General features: G+C 56.6%; 1 protein-coding gene across 1 annotated transcript in view; it reads right to left on the reverse strand.

Moving 5' to 3' along the window:
- The window catches only part of ARHGEF17 (Rho guanine nucleotide exchange factor 17), a 55,784-nt gene extending 39,052 nt beyond the window's left edge, over positions 1–16,732 (reverse strand). The window contains exon 1 of the mRNA XM_060018308.1: positions 13,526–16,732. Within this exon, the coding sequence (XP_059874291.1) occupies positions 13,526–16,732 (3,207 nt within the window). The remainder of the gene's footprint in view (positions 1–13,525) is intronic.
- Positions 16,733–23,772: the final 7,040 nt, after the last annotated feature.

Genomic DNA, 23,772 nt, shown 5'->3' on the forward strand with positions numbered 1-23,772 from the left:
CCATGTTGGACACGCGGGGGTTTCAGTGCAGGGGGGAACTGCTCTGTTCACATCTCCCCAGATGGATAACGCCACTTATATCACCCGTTGACATCTGGCCGCCCATATCTACTACCACTTCATTGTCATTAAACCTTGCTCCAGGCCAGGTATGAGGGGTTCTCAGGCTAGGTCCTCACTTTTGATTATCTGCCCAGATGTCTTTGTCAGTATAGAAGTCTGCTGGGGAGCGTGTGTGTGTGCGTGTGTGTGTGTGTGTGCGCGCGCGCCTACCTGTTGTGGACCTCGGCATTGCTCTTGTTGGGGTGTATGGGAGTCTACAGTCAACTTGCCCCACAGCATGGGAACTGGTTTTGCTGTGTCCCTCCTCCAGTCTGCAGGCTCTGCCAGGGCTCCTGTGCATCTCCAGCTGGAGCTCAGAGACCAACACTGGCTGTTTCTTCCTCAGCGCCCACGGCCCAGGTCTGGCCACACAGAAGGTGACCTGATGACTGAGGGGAGGGGGCCACAGTGCTGCCTGACGACCAAGAATTAAACTCGTGCAACAGGGCTCAGGGCTAGGGGCCCAGAAGGAGACAGGGCAGGAGGCCGGGGATGGGGGAGGCAGTCTGGGCTGGCTGTGGGTCCGGGCCTCTCTGGGCTCTTTGTCCAAATATGGAAGGATTTTTTGTCTCCATTTGAGTCACGCCGGCCATGGCCCAAGAGATCTGCTTTCCAGATACTGCAGGCGGGACTGCGCCAGCACTGCCTGGCCTGCACCCCCGCCCCCAACCCTCCTTTTCCTGCCTGTGGCTCAGCTCAGCACCCTTCCAACCTCCTGGGCCAGAGCTTTCTCCACCGGCCGAGAGCGCAACACCTACCTCAGCAGCTCTCCAGCACCAAGAGAAAGGTCCCTGGGTCCACAACGGGAGGAAACATTCCTTCTGTCTGCTCATCACCTACTCTCACTCCCCAAGGGCACCTCCTATTCAACCGAGCCACTCAACTAATATTTACTGAGCAACTACTATGTGCTAGTTCCAGGGACTAGGACCGTGGACTGTGAATCCTGCGGGCTCCCCATGTCCACTCTCTCCTCCTACGTGCCCACCTTGGTGATGGCACCACCCCTCACCCCGGCAGTCCTGAAATCCAGGAGCCTGAGTAACATTCATGGATTCTGGAACCAGACTGTCTGCACTTGGATTCCAACTCTTGGTTAGCTTTCCTAACCTGCGCAAACTACCTCACCATGCTGTGCCTCGGGTTCCTCATCTGTGAAACAGGGAAACAGTCCCTCCCCAAGGCTGGTTGCGAGGATTAAATGAGTGAACGTGTGCATAGGGCTCAGACTAGTGCCAGGCACACAGGAAGGGCTTTACAAGCTTTGCTACCGTGACTGGTGACTCTCCACCCCCTGCGCTATATTCTCGCAGGTGCTGTGGACTTTCCATCAGCTCCCTCCCTGTTCTCTCTGCATTAGACAAGGTTCTCTCCTGCAACCCTGGAGGGAGGCTGGCCTCGGTTCCAATACCACCTCACTCCTCCTGAGCTCAGTTGTCTGAACTTGGCACCTCACCCTCTCTGGGCCTCAGTGTCCAGGTCCCACCCCCACCCTCAATTGCTACTGGCTTGGAAAGTACCCTTTGCTCATCTGCCTGGTTGCTCGGGCCTGTGATTGCCCAGGGCAGAGCCCACAAAGGGCTGGGCACGGGTGGTGGGAAGAGCTCAGAGTAGCCTGGGAACTCCCCAGGGCCACTGCCCGTGTGCCAGGAACGAGAGGGCTTGGCACAGGTGACGTCATCTGACCAGAACCAAGCACTGGGTCACCGGGTAAATTGCAGGCCACACCCACATCTCCACACCCCAGACTTCTTGAGATCTGTCCACCTCCACAAGCAGAGAGGAGCTGAAATAGCTGTTGAGTCCTGCGTAGCGGAGGGGTCCTGACACTCAGGCGAGGATGCCGAGGAGACACCGCCCTATACAGGGCCCTCTTCCTGAGGCCTGGTTCTGGCCAGGGGCCTCCGTCGGCCTCTGTAGGAGGCCGAAAGATATAGGGGGTCAGAGGAGACAAGAGACAGAAGGAGCAAGACAGGGAGGAGGACAGAGTGAACAACAGAGGAAGGAGGAGAAAAGAAAGCAAGGCGCCCCCAGTGATGGAAAGGTCTGCTATGAGTAGAGGAAAGAGGTGGAGGAGGGAGGAGGCCCTCCCAGCCCAGGCCCGGGGTCCAGGTGACGAGGTGGGGCAGGCAGAGGAACGGCTCACCCTGCCCTCCTGCCCTCCTCCTCTTCCAGCCGCTGGGCCAGGCCAGGCCCAGGACTATTTTTAGCCGGGGCTGAATTTAGCTGTTCCCTCGGAAATTCCTCACCCGCCCCAGGCAACGCCCCCGCTGGCCTTGGGGAGAAGCCTGGAAGCTCTGGTCCAGGCAGGAGGGGAGAGGAGGGCCCAGAAGCAGCAAGAAGCTAGAAGGATACTTAGGCCTCTGACGAGAAAACCAAAGCTCAGGAGCAGACCCCAAATCTGAATCACTCCTCTCCCTACAACCTCTGCCTTACTCTCCTCCAGGAAGGCCTCCAAGATTGCAGGGCCACACAACAGCACTTGTCTTGGGGTCTATGGTACAAATATTATGAGGATACTTTGTCTTCAATTACAAACTACTCTGAGCACTGCTAGCAAGGCTGCCTGCCTGTCCACCTACCACTCTTCCCCCAATTCCTGAGAACCTGCAGAATCCAGAGCTCTCCTGGGCTCTGCCACATCTGGGACTCCCACTGTATAGATGTGGAAACTGAGGCCAAGTGCTGTGCCTTGGGTCATAGCCAGCCAGGCAGGATGGGCCTGCTCCTTCTCTCTCCCACATGCTCCCTACCCAGGCTGGTCCCAGAAGGGCTGGATTGGGGGTGCAGCCTGGAGCTCTGCTGTTCTCTGGTGACCCCTGACCCCACTGAGAAGCAGGGCACTTCCTCTGGAGCAGAAGGAAATGGAAGTTAGACAAAAAGCATATGGGGCACAGAGGCAGGGTCCTGAGCTGGCTCAGAGGTCCCTCCTCCGTCCAGAAATGCAGAGGAAAGTTCTGCCCGGAGGCAGGGGGATGACTCAGATGACCCTGCATCTTGTCCACTGCCTCATTCTCTAACTCCAATAAGAGAGGTCAGCCCTACTCCCCCTACCCCCATTTTGAATAGGGCCTCTGAGCCTAAATTTTACCTACAAATTATCTCCCTAGGAAGTTCTTTTCCCTCCATCCCTCCATCACGTGGCTCCCCTAAGCTCAGGCTGCTTCTCTTCATGTGCCCACCGCGCACTGTTCCTCCTCAGCTCTTTATCTTCCACGGCTCCCCACCGCCCACAGCACAAAACCTCGGCAGTTTAACTAGGACTTGAGCCAGTTTAACCTGGCTCCTGTACACACAGTCCCTCCCTGTGTTGTCTGGTCCAACAAGAGACCTCCTGTCCTCTTGGCCCCAGACATACATCGAGGCTTCTCTTTCCTGGCTGGCTCAGCCCAATTCTCTAAAATGCCGAGTGACCCATGTCCCCTCCCCTCTCAAGAACTCCCAGTGGCCCCTTAAACCCAGCTCTGAGGTGCACGGGCAGATTGCTGGGCCTGGTCCACTACTGCGCGGTCTCGGGCGAGACCTCCTCCCTCCCTGGGCCTTCATTCCCCCTCTGAATAATGAAGGGGTGAGGGGTGGTTAGAAGACACACTGGTTTCTAAGGGTCTTTTCGGGTGGACCACCCCGGCATTCAAGCCCCTGCCCCTCTTCTTCCTTCTCCTGCCTCCTGGCCTGCCAAGAAGTTGGACGTCTCACCACCAGGACCCACCCCAGGGAGACAAGGAGAGACAGAGGTGGGCAGTGAGGAACCAGGAGCAAGACCTCAGTGACACAGGCAGCCAAGAAAGATGGAGCCAGTAGGATTTTTTGGGGGGGAGGGGGTCCCTTCCCATCCTTCTGCCCCTTCCCTTCACATCTGCTCCTTGACCTCCAATGCCCTGTCCTGGGAAAGGACTGGATGTTTGTCCAAGGGGGCTTGGGGGAGGGGTCTCAGCAGTCCCAGGAGGCCAGGCTATGGGGCTGGCTGGCAGCCAGGACCCCAGTCCTCCCTCCCTCTGCTCCATGCTGCTAGGGAGCAGGGCCTGCTCACCCCCTGGGAACCAATAAACAGGAAACAGACACCAACCTGGTGCTTGCTCCCTCCGCCTGGCCCCCACCATCACAGTCCCCCAACTGCCCTCCCATTGGCCCAGGACCTGCCCCGCCTCTCCCCAGCCCCAGAATCTCAGAACCAAGAAGTAATGATCTCAAGTGAACGAACAAAATCAAGTTAAGAGGAAGCCTTCTGGAAAAAAACTCAAACTCCTTCATCTTGAAGCCATGAGATTCTACACTCTGAACCAGTAATCTCAAAAGCGCACACTTTAAAGTGGCCACAATTCTGAGAGCTTCCAGGCCTGGGGTCACGGGCGGAGGGTTCCGTAAGTATTCTCTTCGGCCCTCACGGTAACTCCGTATCATCCTCACTTTGCAGAGCAGGAAACTGAGGCTCAGGGCTGAGATGCAATGACTTGTCAGATACCACCCAGCTGTGAGTCAGTCAGGTCAGAGAGGTCAACCCTTATCAGTCTGACCCCAAAGCCCAGGGCACACAGACGGCAGACTCCCTGCCTTAGAGGGGCTCTCAGCCCAGAATGGTAAGCAGAGGGGACTGAGACCCACTTCACAGGCTGGTTCCAGCGGGTCTGGGGCTTTGACTCTGCTCTGCTCGCAGGATGGGGCTGGTGGTAACAAAATGGGAGGGGGAGCTGGAGAGAGGAACAAGGTCAGTGGGCATTTGGCTCCACTTCACTGTCTAGTCCCTCTCCCTCCGCCCACCTCCAAAGGCCCAGGCTGCTGGGCCACTAACCCTACAGATGTAGCCAGGACCCCACCAGCCCTCCTGTCCAGAGCTTTGTCCTGCTTCATGGCTGGAAAGAGATAACGAGAATCTGAGCAACTTGGAATCAATTTCTCTTAGAATCTTAGAATCCTAACATCTTAGCATCTTTTTTTTTTTTGGCGGTACGTGGGCCTCTCACTGTTGTGGCCTCTCCCGTTGTGGAGCACAGGCTCCGGACGCACAGGCTCAGCGGCCATGGTTCACGGGCCCAGCCGCTCCACGGCACATGGGATCCTCCTGGACCGGGGCACGAACCCCCATCCCCTGCATCGGCAGGCGCACCCCCAACCACTGCGCCACCAGGGAAGCCCACATCTTAGCATCTTAGTCATGGTGGAGGAACTAACATTTCTTGAGGAAACCCTCTTGGCATTATTTCATTTAATCTTGATAGTAATCCTTGGGGGAGTAAAGGGGTAATGCACCCATTTTATGGATTCAGAGGGGTCCATAAATGGTTGCCCTGGGTCTCAAAGCCAGCCTGAGAAGAGAAGGGACGCGGACCATACTCCTTACCCTCCACGCGCCATCCTTCAGGTGCCACTTCCTGGGCAGCACCTCGGCCCCTCAGGGCGTGAAGGGACCTGACAGGCCCTCTGGTCCAACCCAGCACCAGGGTCGCCGATCCCCAACATGGAGCTCCCAGCACATGGGAATAGGGAGTTCCTCACCATCTGCCCCGAGTCAGCCCGGGCCAGCCCAGCAGAGATGTGATTCCCACCCCCATCCTAGATCCCCCTCTTTTCTCTTTGCCCTGGCTCTAAACTCTCCTGCCAACTGCTCTTCTTGGGAGCTGCTTTATCCCAATTTTTAGCCAGCCACCCTAGAAGCCAAGCCCATCCACAGGGGACCCATTGGCTCTTCTGTCCCTCTCCCACCAGAGCAGGGCTCGGCCACCCTCTGGACCCCACCCACATCAGAGGGCTAAGACCCTTGCTGAGAACTCCTGACAAGCAGGGATGATGTCCAAGCTTTCCCTGTGTGTCCCTATTGCCCATCAAGGGGCTCAACAATTGCTGAATGAATGAAAAAATGACAAATGATCAGGGAAAGAAATGAATGCAGGATAAAAGCAGTGGGCCTGCGTCCACCAGCTCTACCCTGTGCCAGCATCTACCCTGGGCTCTGGCTTGAAGGAGCCAACAGCCCGACCCCTCTGCTCACCTGTCACAGGCAGAATAATGGCCCCCAAAGACGTCCACATCCTAATGCACCTGTGAATATGTTATCCTACGTGGCAAAAAGGACTTTGCAGATGTGAGTAAAGATTTTGAGATGGGAAGATTATCCTGGATGATTCAAGTGGGCCTAGAGTAATCACAAGGGTCCTTATAAAAGGGAGGCAGGAGGTTTGGTTTAGGGTGAGAGAGAGATCTGAAGATGCTATACTGCTGGCTTTGAGACTGGAGGAAGGGGCCAGGGGCCAAGAAGTGCCGGCTGCCACCGGACCTGGAAAAGGCAAGGAAACAGGTTTTCCCCTAAAACCTCCAGAAGGAACGCAGCCCTGCTAACACCTTAATTTTATCCCAGTGAAACCCATTTTTTCTGACCTCCAGCACTGTAAGATGACATTTGTATTAAGTCACTAAGCATTACAATTTGCTACAGCAGCAATAGGAAACTAATACACCACCTATCTGCCAGCCTAGACCCTGGTATTAGCTCGTGTGCCTCCCACCTCAGGTACCTCTGGAGACTTCCCTCTTCCTCTCTCCCTGCCCAGGGAGTGTATCAGAGCCCCGTGACTTCCCCAAGCCCCAGAGGAAGTGTTAACGTCCCAGCAGCGGCAGCATCAACACTTCTGTGCACAGGCTCCAGAGTGAGCCCCACAGCTCACAAGTGCGGGGAGAGGCCCCCCGCTATGTGTGTGGAGGGGTGCAGAGCAGCAGCTGGTCGTAGGGAAAAGGGCCCTGGGGGCCAGGCCTGGGTGAGTCCCAGCCCCACTCTGAGCCTCGGTCTCCTCAGTGGCTTAAGGGGGCTGCGAGCCCCACACCGGCACTTCAGTCTACAAGTTGGGATCCTACTAAGGACAGCTGTTGCCTCTCCTAGCAGGAGAGGAGGTTTTTCCTGGTGCCCAAGAACATGGAGGAATCCATGGCTCTGAGAGGGGAAGGGTCTTACTTAAGGACACACAGCAGGAAAATGGTGAGGCTAAGGCTGGAACCGACGTCTCCTGACCCCTAGTGCAGACCTCCATGTGTCATACCAAGTCATCCCTTGTGAGCCCCATAGCTACTGGAGCGGGGCTCAGATATCCTGGCTGGGGCCCTAGACCCCTGCATGTCATGGGCTGGGGCCCACTCACAGCTCAGAGTGTGGCAGCCTGGCAGTCTTCCTCTGCCTCTGTCCACCCCTGGAATGCCTCAGAGGCCTGGGGGTGGGTAATGGTGGGGGAGTTGCATGAAGTATCAACTCCCATGGGGGGGGGGCATGTCTCTAATAAGCTCCTGCTTCCCAAGGGACCCAGGGCCCCCATTTCAGGGCCTGCCAGCAAGGCGCCAGGCTGCCTGGGCACACTTCCCAATAAGTACGCCAGAGCTGTGAGCCTTTCTGGGAAACATAGGCTCCCCCTTCCCCCGCCCTACTACCAGCAACCCTGCCAACTCTGCTCAGTGGGAACTCTGCGGGGACAATGTATGGCCTAGGAGTCAGGACACCTTGGGCCAAATTCCATACTTGAGACATAGGGCCTTGGGTAAGCCTCTGTCCGCTCTGGGCCTGCTTCATCCGTATACTGGGATGCCCACCTAGCTAGAGGACCAGATGGGAGGGACAGGGCTGCCTTTGGGTGGTGTGAGCTCCCTGTCTCAGGTAACATGCAAGCTGCAGCTGACAGGTGTCATAGTGGCTGTGGAGAAGACACCAGTGGGATAAGGCACTGTCACTTGCCTCACTGGGGCCCTGGGAACCTCCATCCTCCTAGCCTTTGAGTCACACCAACAGAGGTCTACAGGGGGCAGCTAGTGCAGCGTAAAGTTCCAGTCTACCCTGGGGGTTTTGTCAATCTCCCCTCCTCACTCTCAGTGACCCATCACACACTGCCCAGGCATAGGAGCTGGAGTAGCTCTTTGTTCACCTTGAATGCTGGAGTCCAGGCCCTCACAAAGCCCTCTGGGCTGCAGCAGAAACCCACCACCCTACTGCCTCTGCCCCAGCCCAAGCCACCATCATCTCTTGTCCAGATTATTCCAGTGGCCTCCTGATCAGCCTCCCTGATCCACCCCCCCCCTCCCCCCCCCCCGCCACGGCCTCTGCAATCTACCCCCACAGAGTAGCCCGAGCAGACCTGTGAAAGCCTAAGTCAGATTAGGTCACTGCTCTACTCAGAACCTTGCAACAGTGCCTGCCCCAACTCACCTCAAGTAAACACGGAAGACCTCCTATTGGTCTGCGAAATCTACCTCATCTGGCCCCAACCCACTTCCACCCTCCTGTAATTCTGACCTCATCGCCTACTTAACTCCATCCACAGAGTCCTCTTGACTTCTACGTCAAGGCCTTTGCACTTGCTGTTCCTCTCTTCACCTCACAGATAGCCACCTGTCTTGCTCCCTCCAGGCCTCTGGTCCAATCTCACATCCTCAGAGAGACTTTCTCAGATCTCTTAATCTAACAGAGTACCCCTCCCTGTCATTCTCTAGTCCCTTATCCTGGTTTCTTTTGTTCCCCAGCCCCCATCTCTCCCTGTAGCACAATGTATCCATTTACAGATAGGTCTCCTCACTAGTCTGGAAGCTCCATGAGGTCAGGCCTTTGTTTTGCTTGCTGTTGTACCCCAGGGTCTCGGAGAGTGCCTGAGTGTCTAGGGGTTCAGTAAGTATTTGCTAAATGGACGAATGCATTGCCTTATCAAGGCTCACCCAAGTGTCTGAAACAAACTCCTAGGGCACACAACTTAACATATTCTTTCCCACCTACCAGCCTCTGCCCATGCTATGCTCTCCTCCTAGAACCCCTCCCTCTCTTCTCTGGATGTTCAAATTCTCCCAGTTTTCAAAGCCAAGCTCCAGACAGAGGCTCCTTCAGGAAGCCTCTCCTGCCAGCCCCCAGGCCACTCCCTCAACATCCTACAGCCCCTTCCAGGCTGCTACTAGATCCTGAATTCTCTTGAGTGTTTTGGCTCCCCAGGCAGCCTGGGGATGCCTCCACCCCACTGCGGGGCAGCATGTGTAGCCTGAAAGATCACAGATGGGCGGGAAAGAAGCAGGAGGGGCAAGTTCTTACACTGGGAGCCCCCTGGGGACAGGATTAGCAGCAGCCTCCCAGCCTCCGAAACCCAGCTGGTCCTGGAAATGTGGGGCTGGAAAATGTCAGGCTCAACTCTGGTCCATCCCCCAACTCTTCCCTGTGGTGAGGGGAGGACAACCCATTCCTGGGCCACACTCCCCCAGTAGCCCAGGGCGCTTAGGAAGGAGTGGGTGGGGGCAGGGAATAAACAGAGGAAAGGGACAGCCCTGTGCCTGTCCTCCCCCTCCCACCCTCCTCCTGCTGGTGACAAGACATTTAATTATAGATATTTGGTACCACTCATAATTCCAAATGTCCTAATCGCCTCCTCTCCCAGAACCAGTTTCCATGGAAAAATCATAGCAAAGAGCCAAGGAGGGAAAGGAGAGAATCCCCACCCCTGTGGGTTCCCTGCCAAGGAGACAGAGTGAAGAAAGGTGACAAAGAGCTGCAGCCTGGCGTTCCTCTGCAAGGCAGGGAGCTGGCTGGGCAAGCTGGGGATGGGGGCCATGTCTGCTGGGGGCAGGGGGTGGTGCATGGACCTCGCTGTGCCCTGCCACACTATGGGATCTTAAAGTCGGCATTCTCCTTTCTGAGTCTTGAAGTTCTTCCCACCGCAAACATGGGCTCCAGTGAATTAAATAACTACCATGAAAGTGTTCAGACAGGGGTGTGCAGGTGATGCCCCCAATGCCCCCTGCCCCTGCCCCATTACTCAGATGGTAGGCCAATTCCACCAAGAAACAGGGACCCTTCGGGCCTCTTCGCCTCTAAAACAATGACATTCTAGGATTCAGTGGGAATCTGAGTCTGCAGTTCTAAGAATTCAGTCTTGTGAGATTCTCACAGCTTTCTTTTTTTTTTTTGCAGTACACAGGCCTCTCACTGTTGTGGCCTCTCCCGTTGCAGAGCACAGGCTCTGGACGCGCAGGCTCAGCGGCCATGGCTCACAGGCCTAGCCGCTCCGCGGCATGTGGGATCTTCCCGGACCGGGGCACGAACCCGTGTCCCCTGCATCGGCAGGCGGACTCTCAACCACTGCGCTACCAGGGAAGCCCACAGCTTTCATTTTTGAAGAATGAAACATTCAGAGTGTCTGGCATATAGTAAGCACTTAATAAATGTTAGCCACTCTTACTGCTATTTCAATATGCTAAAGTTCTCTGAGTCCATCCATCTGATTCTGAGACTTAAGTCACTTCCTATTTCTGGACTAGAGTTGTCACTTCTGTCAAACGGGTATCAGGTACCTGAGGGCAGAAGGTTAGATCATGAGACTGTACTTTAGGGCAGGATGAGAAGCCTTGGGATGAAGAGTCGCTGATCATCCAGGCCACCGTGGGCCTAAGTGGAAATGACAAGGGCTGTGGGAGGGAGCAGGGCAGGGAGGCTCCACAACTGGGCCTCCCCCCCCAGCACATCCGTTCATGGAAAGCAACCATGAGTTATCCCTCATTCCCTGGGCTCCTAGGTTCTTACAGCTGATGCATAGAGCTGCCTTTCTCTCCCTTCTGGCCATACCCCGACTCCTCCTGTTTCCCTTGACCACCCTGCAGGCTGAGTCTCTGCTACAGAGCTTCAATGACCAGGCAAAGACCACCCACTGTACAGATGGGAAAACCGAGGCCCAAGATGACTCTGTCCAGATCTCAGGGCAAGTCAGAGGCTAAGCCAGGTCTGGAACCAGGCTTCCTGCTCCCAACAGAGAGGCAGCACCACACAGAGTGCAAATACAGATTTTGGGGTGGGAGAGACCTGACTTTGAGGGACTTCCTGCAGCCCAGGGGTGGGTCAGGGACTCCCTCTGTCCCCGGGGCCTTTCCTGCCAGCCCCCTGGCTGGGCTCACACTGGCTTCTGCCTCATCAGCAAAGCGTGACAGACTCTTCCCTTCTTATTCTGGAGCCCACACCACACCATCTCCACCCACAGGCCAGGGAGCGTGACTGGAGCCCTGGGCCCGAAACAAGGGAACACTGTCTCCTCCGTGAAGGCCAGAAGGAGAGCTGGACAGCTGCTCCCCATCCTCCTGGAGCCAGAAAGAAAGGGACAGACAGCAGGAGGGATTCAGGCTAGCAGAAGGAAGAACTTCCAGGCTTTATGAGTGAGTGGGGAATTAGGGGATGGTGAATCTCTTCTGAGCTGACTGAAGTCCACCAGGTTATACTGAGGCCCAGAATGCCCAGCCCTGTGCTCAGAAATCAGTAGGGGGCAGGGAGGAGGGGCCAAGGCTGCTCCCTGAGAAGCAGCTGAGGCAGTGGACCCTGTTTTTTTCCCTCTCCTGCCCCCAGGGAGGGCATGATCACACCACCCACTCACAGTACACAAGCCTGCCAGGCAGAGACCATTAACCTCATTTTGCAGAAGGGGAAGGTGAGGCATAAAGCAGGGATGTGACTGACCCTAGGCCACACAAGGATCTGGAGCCAGGGCTCAAACCCTATTCTTCCAATGACAGACTCACCAGTTCTCTCCCCTAAGGGGTAAGAGGGGATAGCGAGCTGGGCCTGGACAGATAGGAGGACTGGAGTAAGCAAAGGCTTGGAGGCTGGAGAGAGCCTCCACTGAGGGCAGGGAGAAACCTGTGTTATGGGCAGGTATGTCCCACCTCACAACCCCTAGGGGCAGCTGGGGTGGCAGGGCTGAGATCCCTGTTCCACATGATCCCTGAGGATCACATGGGACGTGGAGACAATATGATGAGTAGACCAGGAGCCAGTTCTGCAAAAACTCCCACCTCCTCTCTGGGTCTCAATGCCTCTTCTTAGGAACAGTCCCCCTCCCCCCAGTCTCCCCGAGTCCCTTGGTTCACCCCTGCTCTCTCCCAGAGGAGAAAATTATAAGGGAAAAGCACCTGGGGATGGGGCCCCTGGCAGGAGCTGCCCCTGCTGTCACCCTCCCCCACCCTGACATTCCAAAGACAACTGGCACTGGAGTTAGGGGCACCTGAGCCGCCCTACCGGGCTCTCAGAAAGAAGGACAGGTCCAAAATGTCCCCTCTCCCCACTCCCTGCCTACTGACTCTGCAGCCTCTGTGAGAGACACCAGAGCCAGGACCGGGGAACTAGAGACAGCAGAGAGAAACAAAGAGAGAGAGAGTTTAGAGGGGCTGTGAGGGCACTGAGAACCGGCAGTAACCAAAGTAGTCCAGGGTTTAGGGTTTCCAGGCACCTCACTCTGGCAGGGAACACAGTGGGAGCACAAGCCACGGCTGAAATAACCCCAGGTCATCTCCACTCTAAGCCCAAAATCCAGAGCCTCGAATCTAGCTTCCAGCTGGGATGCCACGGCACCACACTGCCGAGAACCCATCTGAACCCACAGCCCAAACTCCAGGGACAGCTGAAGCCAGAAGGAAGAAGTGGAGGCCGAGAGCCTCTCCCCGAGAGCGAGTCCCCCGGGGCCTGGGGTCTGACAGGGGAAGGAGGAAGCATCTCAGAGTCACCAGGAAGGGGGTGGGGTGGGGAGAAGATGCAAGCCGGCAGGATGGGGGACCAGCGCCCCCATCCTGACCCAGAGAGGCAGCCTTGCCTGTGGGGGCCAGAACCACTCCCAACCTCTCTCAAGGCCCCTCTTTGCTGAACTTCAGCAGCTCCTCCCTGACCCTGCCCTCCCTCAGAGGTACCCATTCTAACTGGAGGAGGCTTTAGCAGATTTCAGGCCCAAAGAGTGTCCCAATTCCAACCCATGGACTCCCCACAAATCTGTACAGCACAGCTGGAAGGAGATAGAGGCACCACCTTGTCCACAACCCCTCTGATTTTACAGATGGGGAGACTGAGTCACATAGAATAGCCAGGGCTGCCAATGTACTTTATGGAGCCCTCTCCACTACTGCATAAAGTAATGCCTTGTACCTCTCCAATTCTCCCAGGCCCAGGCTCAGACCCAGAGTTTGATCTGACATGGGAAAGCCACATTAGTAATGGCAAACCCATGTCAACTGTGGGCCCCTGAGCCAAACATCCTACAAGGGGTTTGGCCAATAAGGCAGCAAGGTTTTTGAGAAAGTTCCATCACCCTCACATCTCCTTATGTATTGATAACAAAAAACCAGATAGGAATCTTTAAAACCAGCCCCTGAAAAACATCTAAAGGACCTGATTAGAACCCTTTGTAATTATCACCCAGAATACCTTAGAGCAGATAAGAACCTCTGACATTAGTACCAGCAGAAGCCTGAAGCCTCTGGGGCCTGAGAAGACAGGAGCCTTGTGTCAGTAACACGCTTAAAACTGCCTGGGCACTTCCAGAACCAGAGAATCTCCCTCAGACCTGGGCACCTGCCCAGTGAGCACACTCAAGAGACTCCTGCATAAGTCACTGTCCCTGGCCCTCCTTCGTCCCCACCCCAAAGGCCCCCCCCAAAGACTCACCACTTGTGGCTTGCTGCAGCACTTGCTGGCTGGAGCAGGCTCATCTGGAGCCCGGACCGTCTCAGGGGGCTTGGCCTCGGCAGAGGGCGGTGCAATCGGAGTCAAGCAGGGCATATCCACTGGCACTGGGGCAGGGACCTCACTGGAGTGGAGGGTCAGCACGTACTGCTTAGTGACGTCCTCAAAAGATGGTGCCTGCAACGTGGGGTGGGCTTGGGCAGGGAAGCCCATGGGCTCTGGTACAGCCACAGGGGGGCCAACGGAAGTCGGTGGCTCAGGCACCATGATAGGCGTGAAGGTGGAGGGCACACTGGCATGACGAACGTGTTTGGAGGAGGGTCGGGCCCGAGACAGGCTGCCAGCCTGGTCCTGAATGCCCTCCTCTCTCGGTAGCTCCTGATGACTGCTCCGAGCTGGGCGCTTCTTGGAACCACGGCGGATGAGCCGTGGGGACAGAACATCAGCCAGTTTTGGGTCAAGGTGGAAGTCACGGTGGGCAGTGGAGGAAGCAGGCGGGGCCTCAGGTAGGGCCCTCTCAGACTGTGCCCGGCCCCTGGCAGGACTGGGCTCTTCTGGTTCTGCCCGCCGCTCTGTGAGGATGGGCTCACTGCTGGACGGAGGCAGCATGGGCTCGACCTCTCTGATGGGCTCCCCTCCAGGGCCCTCGAATCCAGGCCCAGCCAGCTCCCCACGGCGGCTGGGGTCACTCAGAGATTTCTTCTTGGGGGCTTTGCCAGCAGCCCTGTCATCGACCACACACCCTAAGGCACCAGGGCCCTGAACAATGCTCTGAATAACCTCTTGGTATCCCTTGCTCTCTTCACTGCCCACAGACCAGTCACTGTGGCCGCTGGTCAAGCCCTCGTCCACAGCTGGGGCTGCCGGAAGCCCTGTCTTGGGGCTCAGCGAGCCCAGGAGGTTGCTATCCACGGAGAACCCAGAGGGCTCCTCAGAGGGAGCAGCCCGGTGGCGCTGTGGAATTGGGTCACTCAGAGATCGGTAGGCCTCACCTGCCTCCCCATTGCTCAGGTCAGTCCCACCAGGGCCCGAAGGCGGGGCTTTGCGTCTCCGGCGGAGGGCACCTGGTGTGGGAGGGGTATCAGAGGACACCAGGGCCCACCCTCCCAGATTGTCTTCAGCCCCAGGGCCATGGTGGTTGGTCTGGGCTGAGGATGAGGAAAGGGGTCGCCACACCCCTGCGGTATCCAGGCTGCAAAATGCTGAAACAGGAGGCTCAGGGTCTGCCCCAATGCCCTCATCTGTCAGACTAGACTCAGGGCCGGAGAGCTCTTCCTGGGACCGCTGCCCTCGGATCACGTCTCCTGCCCAGTCAGGACTTCCAGGGAGGACGTCACTTCCATCATCGTCCTGGGCACCCATGCGCTGGATCTTCTCAAAAACCTGACGGGCCTCTTGAACGTACTGATCCTGGACCACAAGGGGCAGTGGATCCTCCTCGGCACCTGGGCCTGCCAGCAGGAGCTCAGATGAGCTGGGCTTCAGGGCACTGGTGCGGAGTAGGCGGCGGGCCATGGGCTTTTCAGAGCAGGTAAATGACTTTGCCCTTCGAAGGGTGGCAGTCAAGTCCTTCAGTGTGGGGCGGGTGCCAGATGATGCTGGGGCTGGGGAGGGCATGGGCTCAAGTTGCCCTACAGAGCCACCTGCTGATGGCGAATCTCTGCCATCTAAAGGGCCGCTCCCAAGGTCCTCATGTCGCCCACCAGGCTTTCGGACCCTCAGCTCTGAAAGGTCTGAACGCAGGAAACTGAGTAGCGTCAGGGTCTCTGAGGCAATATCTGGATTCGACAAGGACTTCCGTTGCCGGCTCTTGTCCAGCTCCAATCCTCCATCCCTCAACGCTCTCGTGGTGCCCACAGGTCCCTTGGTGCGGGTTCGAGCCTGGGGCCTTAGAAGCCCTTCCCCAGCTCCAAAGCTAGGGGAGCGATACACGCCCCAGCTCCCAGAGCTCCGGCTAGCCCACAGGTCCTCTTCTTTGAGAGTTTCTGTGCTGGAATAACGGCTGCTACCACGGGAGCCTGCTGGGCTGGCCAGGTACGTGGGAAAGCTCACCTTGGCCACGCGGAAAGTTCCCCCCACAGTGTCTGACAAGGGCCGAAGTCCTTCTTGGGGACCTGGTTCACAAGGAGGAGAGCCAGTACCCCACTCCTGGGGCCCTTCCTCCCTAGGGGCTCTTGGAGATGTTGGGGGATCGGGGCTCCTGGCTCCCCTTGCCGAGTCCATGCTGCCCAGATTTAACCCATAACTGTCTGGCCTACAGTCCTTATCCAAGAGGGAGCTTCTAGGCCTGGGCCCCGGCCTCCCTCCCCAGCAGTGGCCGCCCTCACCGTCTTGGTCCTCGTCACTACCTGAGGAGTGGCCGCCGTGGTAGGCCGGACTCTGCGCCCCGGGCTGCGGCGGCGGCGGGCCCTCCTCTTCCTCCTCGCTGGAGCTGGCAGTCCGACTGCTGCTGACAGGATAGGAGGAAACGATGGAGGAGGAGGAGGAGCGGTAGGCCCGGGCCCAGGCCTGCGGTTGGGAGAAGCTATGCCAAGAATGTAAACCATCCGCCGGACGCTGCGCTCTCTCCTGTTGCTGCTGCTGCTGCTGCTGCCGCCGCCTCCTCCCCTCGGTCCCTGGGCCCGGCAGCGGCCGCGCCGAACGCAGGCCCGCCAGGGGGAAGCACGTCCGAGGAGGTGGCGTCGGTGGCTGCCGGGGTTCCCGGGTCGTGGGCTCCCACGCGGCACCGTCGGGGCTGGGCGTCCCCGAAGCCTCAGAGTCGGCACTGGGCCGCCTGGATCCAGGGCCACCAAAGAGCTTGCGCATCTCGGTGACGCTGGGCCAGGCCCCTCGCGCGGCTCCCTCCGCCGCTTCTTCCGCGGCCCCGGGGGAAACGCCCCCGTCTCGGGCCCCAGTGGCGTTGTCGTCCAGATGCTGCGCGTCGAAGCGCCTGGAGAGCTGGCGCACCGACGGCGAGAGGCTACGGAGCGGGCGCGGCTGCGCGGGGGCGGCCGGGGGCCCAGACGCCAGCTTGGACACGCGCCGGGAGGGCTGGCCCGCGACGTCCGAGACCGGCCGGCACGAGGCGCGGCGCCGCAGCCCGGAGGCGTCCGTTGCCTCCTCCCTCGGCCCTGGCCCGCCGCTCCAGCGCTCCAGCAGCTTGAACGAGACGCTGCGATAAAGCTGGGGCCGGGGCGCCCCGTCCGCCATGGTGGCAGCACTCACTCTGGGGGGGCTGGCCTCGGGGAGCCGCGGCCAACCCCCCCTGCGCCCCCGCCCCAAAGGAGCGCAGCGGCCGGCGTCCGAAGGCCTGGGTCCCGCAGCCGCAGTGCGAGGCGGTTAGCGGGGAAAGGGTGCAGGGACCGGAGCACAGGTTTATCTGCTGCGGCTCAAGTTTCTGCGCCAGCGGGCCGCATCGGCTCCATCCCGCGCGACCCCTCCCGCCTCAGAGTCGACTCCCGGGCCCAGCCCCCGCCTCGCCCGGTGCGACCCGGAGCATCGCGGCCCGACCCGGTACTGGCTGGATCCCAGCGCTCCGTTCCTCCGCTCTGCGCCCGCCCGCCAGCCGGCCTGCCTGCCTCCCCTCGCGCTCCCGCTCCGGCTCCCGCTTCCTCCCTCTAGGCTGCCTGCTCCTCGCTCCCTTTTGTTGCAAATAAACTTTGTGGCGGAGGAAAGGGGGTGGGGGGGCGGGGCCTCGCGCCCAAAAGAGGGGGTGGGCTCCCGGCGCGCTCTAGTCTGGGAATCGGGAGTGAGGGGGAGGGGAGGGAATCGGGGAGGAGCGGAAGGAGAAATAAGACTGCTTGAGCACAGGCTGACTGAAGCGACCCTCCAGATGAGCCCCTCGGGAGCTCAGCGGGCAGAGCTGACCCCCATCCCCCCAGCACTCGCTGCAACACGCAAACTCTGAGTGTGGTCGGCTCCGCAGGCGTATAGTCGGGGTGGCGCACCCTCTGCATTCGGGCGGAAACGCCTCCTGCCCAAGGGACCCCAACATGGCAACCTCGGACCCACAAACTCTCGTACACAACACCGACACTCAGGTAAAAGCAGAAACACTCTCCCAGCCGAGAGACTCGCCTCCAGGGGGAGCGGTGCGCGCCGCAGACCAACCCGGGCGCTTGCAGCTCCCTGTCCCGCCCCTTCACCCCGCCCAGGCCACGCCTCCTACCAGGTCCTTCGCTGCGAATCCCGCTGTAACTGCGACCGGGTCCAGCCCCTGGCGCCCCCAAACGCCCCGCCCCTCCCACCTCTGCGGCCAGTCCAGCTCTGACTGTCCCCCCACCCTCCCCAAGCCGCTCCAGGGGCCCCCACCCTTTGTGACCACGCCCCCACGTTTCCAGCCGCGCGCCTTGTACCCCGCCCCCTCCTTCTCCAGCTCTCTGGGGTACGCGGCTCTAGCGCCGTCTACCGGCCGGATTCGCCCACCCCCGTGGAGCCTTGGACGACTAAAGCTGCACCCGCCACCAAAAAAAAAACAAAAAAAAAAACCCGGAGAGTTGGGAAGACTTCACTTCCTTTACTTCCTTCTAGTCGTTAACTAGTCCCTTCAGGAGCCGTTTCAAACCTATTCCCTTCACAAAGTGCACTGCCCTTCCTTCGACTTCACACACAAAAGGCGCTTTGATGGGAACGCCCTCGATTTACCACTGCCGAACCTACACTCCTACCTGACTCCCATCCGCCCTCCTGTCAGGCAAGGTGTGGGTGGCTTCTACTGCTTCACACCACCCTTGGAGGTAGATCTTACTGCCCCTTCTCTGTGGGTCATGAAGAAGAACTTTGACCAGTGTCAAAGTCAGGAAATGGCAGCTCCTGGTATGACTCAAATTCAGATTTCAGGAGCTTCAAACACCATGCTTCTCCAGACAGCCTGTGCTGGTTCCATATCCCTGATGAGCCCCCAGCAGTATCCTCCTCCTCCCTGGGCCTGGGATCAGCCTCCCCAGGAACAGCGGACACTCATGTTACCCTTAGCCCAAGAGGACTGTGGCTGAGCCCCATTAGCTAGGAGGCCCTGGAAGCAGGAGGCCCCGGTCCAGATGAACAGGCAGGGCTGGGCGTAGGGCAGGAAGGCAGACACTCAGGGATTGCCTGACTACCGCATGAGACACGGAGGACTCAGCGAGAACCCCAGGGCCCTGCTTGCTGCTCCCCTTGGGTTGTGGGAAATAACTAGGGAGAAAGCTCTTCCTCTTTGAGTTGAGACCAGCCTCCAATAAGTCCCTCAACTCAACCTTACTTCCTCTCTGTCTCAAAGGGGCCAGCGTATCGCTCACTCTTCAATAGGAAATTGATAGCAAGGAAGAAAGCTCTGTCTGGCCTATTGTCTCTCTGCCCTTTCCTTGCTGTGTGACCTTGGGTAAATACCTGCAATTCCCTGGGCCTCAGCTGCCTCATCTGAAAAGTATGGAGTGGATTTAAGTTTCCCCAAGGGTGCTTCTCTCTGACTCTATTTGAAATCAGACTCTTGTCTCTTCTAGGTTGTTCTGGTATGGTGGGGGGGACCCTCATCCTGGAAGTCACTGCCCCCCTCCAATAATAGTGATGGCCCTTTCCATCTGAAATTGGTAATTTTCCAAGCTCTGTCACACCTGGTCATTTTCTGTCTTCACGTCACTGCTGGGATAGAGGATAGAGGTTTTTATTCCCAAATCACAGATGGGGAAGCTGGTGGAGAGGAGCAGAGACTCAGGTCACAGGCTCCCAGCGCCCTGCAGCTTGGCCTTGAGGTGGGCTCCTCGGGGGGCCTTTGGACCAGGAATCCCCTTGGTGGGGAGGGAGGGTGTTTAAGGAGCTACGCTGGGCCTCCACCCAATGGGAAGCTCACCCAATCAGAGATCGGCCTGGCTGCTTACAGTACGTCATGAGTGCTCCCCGCACCAGCCCCTTCTGATTCAGGATGAGACAAAGTCATCTTCCAGGCACAGAGAGGGCCTGGGTGTTTTTAACCCTCAGAATATCCATCTAGAAGGGGTCTGGAAGCACTGGGTGCCAGGGCGGACAGCAACACTAAGCCGGGCCCAGTGCAGGCACCCTCACAGATGTGACAGGTGGCCCTCAGCATGTTGCTCTTTCCCTTTGGGCCTCAGGCTCCTCACCTGTGAAAGGGGAATGAAAACAATAACCCATCTACCCAGTGAGTTGTGGTGACCCAGCAATATCAGGGCTGTAGAATCCCTTGGGGAAATGAAGATAGGAAGATTGTGATGGTCACAGTCAATGCCAATGATGGGCCTCAGGCACTTACGAGGGAGAAAGATGCGGAGTGAGGGGACTCCAAGAAGCAATGAGCTCTGGACAGGAGCTGTCTTAGGGGGAGTCTGGCTCCTAACTCCGTTCCAAAGTCAAATAGAATTGACCCGAGATGGTCCCCTTTCCTGTATAATTAGGCCTCAAGTGCACAGAATTGGATTATTTGTAATCTTTTATTCATGACACATTCTTACCAGTTATTTAATTGATTCCCATCAAAAAACAAAACAACTAGGGCCTTTACAATGTTCTATATCTCATTATATAGTTCTCCCACCACTCATTCTCCTGCTGCTTTCCCGCCACCCACGGTTACCATCACCTCCTGTGTTCAGCATTCCCTTGCTTTCCTTTTCATATAGTTTTAGTGCATCTGTGTATTCCTTCAAAGTATATATTTTCATTCTAGTTATTTAAAACTTTATAAAAAGGGCATCTTGCTGTGTATAATTGTTTGGGATTTCTTGGTACTTAATATACTGCTAAGATTTATCCACTTTGCATGTCGGTATAGTACATTCTGGCTGCGTGTTAACATTCCGATGTGTGAACATAGCACAGTGTATTCATCCACTCTCTCATGGATGGGCATTTGGGCGGTTCCAGCTGTTCGTGCCTGTGAACAGTGCAGCTCAGTGTTGTGCGTGACTTCACGTGCACATGCGCAGAAGTGCTGGAGCAACAGCTATGCTGTTGTTCAACGTTGGAGAGGCATTGTCAAGCTGGGGTCGAATACCTCTTCTATGTTTTTTGATGATGTGTTTCCTTTTCAGTGAAGTGCCTGTTTGTGTCTCCTGCCCATTCTTCTCTTGGGTTATAATACTCTTTTGTACTTTATGAAAATTATGCCCTAACTTTTCCACACTCCATACCTCTGGGGGCATAGGGAGGGCTGGTAGTATTAACGTTATTTTACAAGTAAGGAAACAGAGGCTCAGAGAAGTGAAGGGGGCTTGTTCAAAGTCAGAGTCAGAAACAGCCCTTCTGCACTGAGGCCCAAAGTCCTCAGCTAAGAAACCTTCTCTTCACCTCAAGCTGGGTCAAGGCTCCCCTGGTCCTCAGCCTCTATTGGTCCCTGACCATTCCAGGAGCTTTTTATCTCCTTAGTGACACCTTCCTTGTCCCCTGGCCCTCTTTATGTTCTTCTGAGCTCTCCTGCCTGGTTGTAATGATCCAGATATGTATGTGTTTATTTCATTATTGCCATCCTCCATCAGACTAGAGCTCACTGAGGGCAGGGACCCAATGCTCAGCATGATGCTTGGCATACAGTAGGTGCTCAATAAATGTTGTTTGCTGGATGAACTGTTTCCTTGTCTGCACCCCCAGCCCTTGGATTCTGAGGGTTGGGCTGGGTCTGAGCTGGAGGGAGGAGCCAGCAGCATCCTCGCTAGGACAGATCCAGTGACCCTGGGCTTTTCCTGCTTGGCATGGAAGTCTCCTGAGACAAACCCTGGTTCCTGACTCTCTGGCTCCCCCATCTTGGCCCTGCCCCTCTGACTCCCTGTCATCAACTTCCAGCAGCCAACACTCACGGGTTTCCTGTCTTGGAAGCTCCTTCCCTGGGCCTGGCCTCCTTTGGAATCTTCCTCTCTCTCTTCTTCCCCACCCAGCATCTCCACTTCCTCCCCTCCAGCTGCTCCTTGACTCACCTACCTCCACTGCGCCATCATGCCACCATCATTCCAAAACCCCAGGCTTTGACCCTCTACCTCTCCGGCTCCTCCTCCTTCCCAGCGCCCTGATGCTAGAGTTCCCAGGACTCTATCCAGGCCCTCTCTTCTTACTCTCTTCCTCAGGAAGCCCAACCACTCCATCAGCTTCAAGCCAAAAGTGGGATGAGCACTCCCCAGGCTTTGCCACTCTTCTAAGAAGCCTTCCTGGTGTCTCCAGACCCTGTTGACTCCTAGCTCCTACTTAGGTGGAGGCCTCAGCCCTCCACACCAGGCTGGACCTTGTCCCCCTTCCAGTCCATGACACTGCCTGGCCTCCACCGAGGTCCACCATCTCAGTAGGCATACTGAGTAAAGGGATTAGTTCTGGCTGTGGGTAACAAAGGCCTCAAAAACTGGTGGCTTAAAAAAGGTAGACATTTATTTCTCTCTCATGCAAAAGTCTGGATTTAGGTGACCCCAAACTGGAATGGTCAGAAACGCAAGCTGCTTTTCATGTTCCAAGATGGTGCTCCAGCTGTGATGTCACAATGTAAGCAACAAGAAGGGAAGGGAGGCCAGACACCACCTGTCTCTTAAAGACATTCCCTCCTCCCATATTAAACTGCCTTAAGGCATTTGGCTTATATCCATGGACCAGGAGTAATTTATCTGGCCATACCTAGCTGCAAGAGAGGCTAGGAAATGAAGTTTTCATCCTAGGAGACTGTGCCTAACTAAAAGAGAATTGACATTGTGGTTGGCACAACTTCCTAGGGGTCCCCAGTTACTAGGACTGGGTGGGGCAGGTGGGCACTTGGAAGTCAGGTGAAGAAAGGAAAGGGGAGCGAAGGGAGGGTGAAGCAGGGGAGGATCTAGTATCTGGGTTAGAGAAAGGCTGTGTGACCTTGGTAAGTCAGTTCCCACATCCGGGTCTCAGCTTCCCCATTATAAGGTATTATAAGGATTAAATGAGAAAATGAGTATACCACACGTTGCATGGTTCCCAGAATGCACAGAGCCCGGCCTATGGCCACTACTGTCCTTCTGGCTCCCCAGTGCTTTCCTGGCCGGCAGCCTTTTCCTCTCTAGCCCTGCTAACCCTCCAGCTTTATATCAGGCCACAGCCCCGCCTATCCTTCCTCCAGCAGCCTCCATGCCTTTGTTTGTGCTGTTCCCTGCACCAGGGAACACCCTTACCCTTTTTCCTTCAGTGTAATTACATCTATCCTTTAAGACCCAGCTGCACTGCTTCTTCCCCCAGGAAGTCTTCCGCAACCCCTTTGGTTTCTCCTGCCCCTCACTGCACTCCACCCCTGTCTGTGTCGTCTCTGTCCCCATGCCAGCAAGCAGACCTTCCCAGAGTAAGCCCCCCACCCCTGCCCTGCCCCTCCATCACTGAGAGTGCTCTGGGTTAAAGTGAGAAGGGAGAAGGGCGGTGAGGAAGAGGAAAAGAACAAAAGGAGGGGAAAGGGAAGGAGGAATTCAAGCCCCTCAAATGGTGCTTGGAATCCCTCCCTGGTCCTGGCATGTAATAAATGATTTTTTTCCTTCTTATAGGAACAGATGGGGCTCATGGATTATGGCTCTTATTCTCAAAAAGTGTGCTGAATTTTTTTTTCTTAAAAGACTAGCTGCCTCCTAGCTAAAGGAGGAAGAAAAACCCTTGCAATCTCCCCTGCTTAAAGCTCCTTGTTTAGAAACCTCCTATGCCTATTCCTAGAGACAGACCCTAGAGGAACTTGTGTGAGCAAAAGGCGAAACCATTATAACAGTAACATTCATTGCATGCCTACTATGTTCCAGGCGTTGTTCTAAGTGCTTTGCACATATTAGTTAATTTAATCCTCACAACAACTTTACAAAATAGGTACCATTATTACTCCCACTTTACAGTTATGGAAGTTAAGGTATGAAGAGGTTAAATAACTTCCCCAGAGTAACACAGCTAGAAATGATAGACCCAGGATACACACCCAGGTGAACTGGTTCTGGGGTCTGAACCCTTTATGCTATTCTGCCTTGCAAGGGAAGCTGGGAATGGAATTTACCTGCGGCCCACAATTTCCACTCTTGGAAAAGTAACCAAGGGGTCGCAGTTCTTGGCATCCTGCTGGGACAGTCATCTGGGACTGGCTGCCGCGCTCAGCCTGGGCTGTTGGCGGAGGCCCTCTGCCTTCTGCTCCCCCATCTCTTACTCCCCCGTGACAGGCAGCTGAAGAGCCTGGTCTCAGATGCAAGATGGGTAACACCTGGACTGCTTGGCACAGCATTGCACTATATGGGGACTAAGAACTAGTCTGTCTTCTGATGTCCCCACACATCTACCTCGCTGTGACCCAAAGA

Source organism: Delphinus delphis, chromosome 8 (assembly GCF_949987515.2).
Source record: "Delphinus delphis chromosome 8, mDelDel1.2, whole genome shotgun sequence".
Taxonomy (NCBI): Eukaryota; Metazoa; Chordata; class Mammalia; order Artiodactyla; family Delphinidae; genus Delphinus; species Delphinus delphis.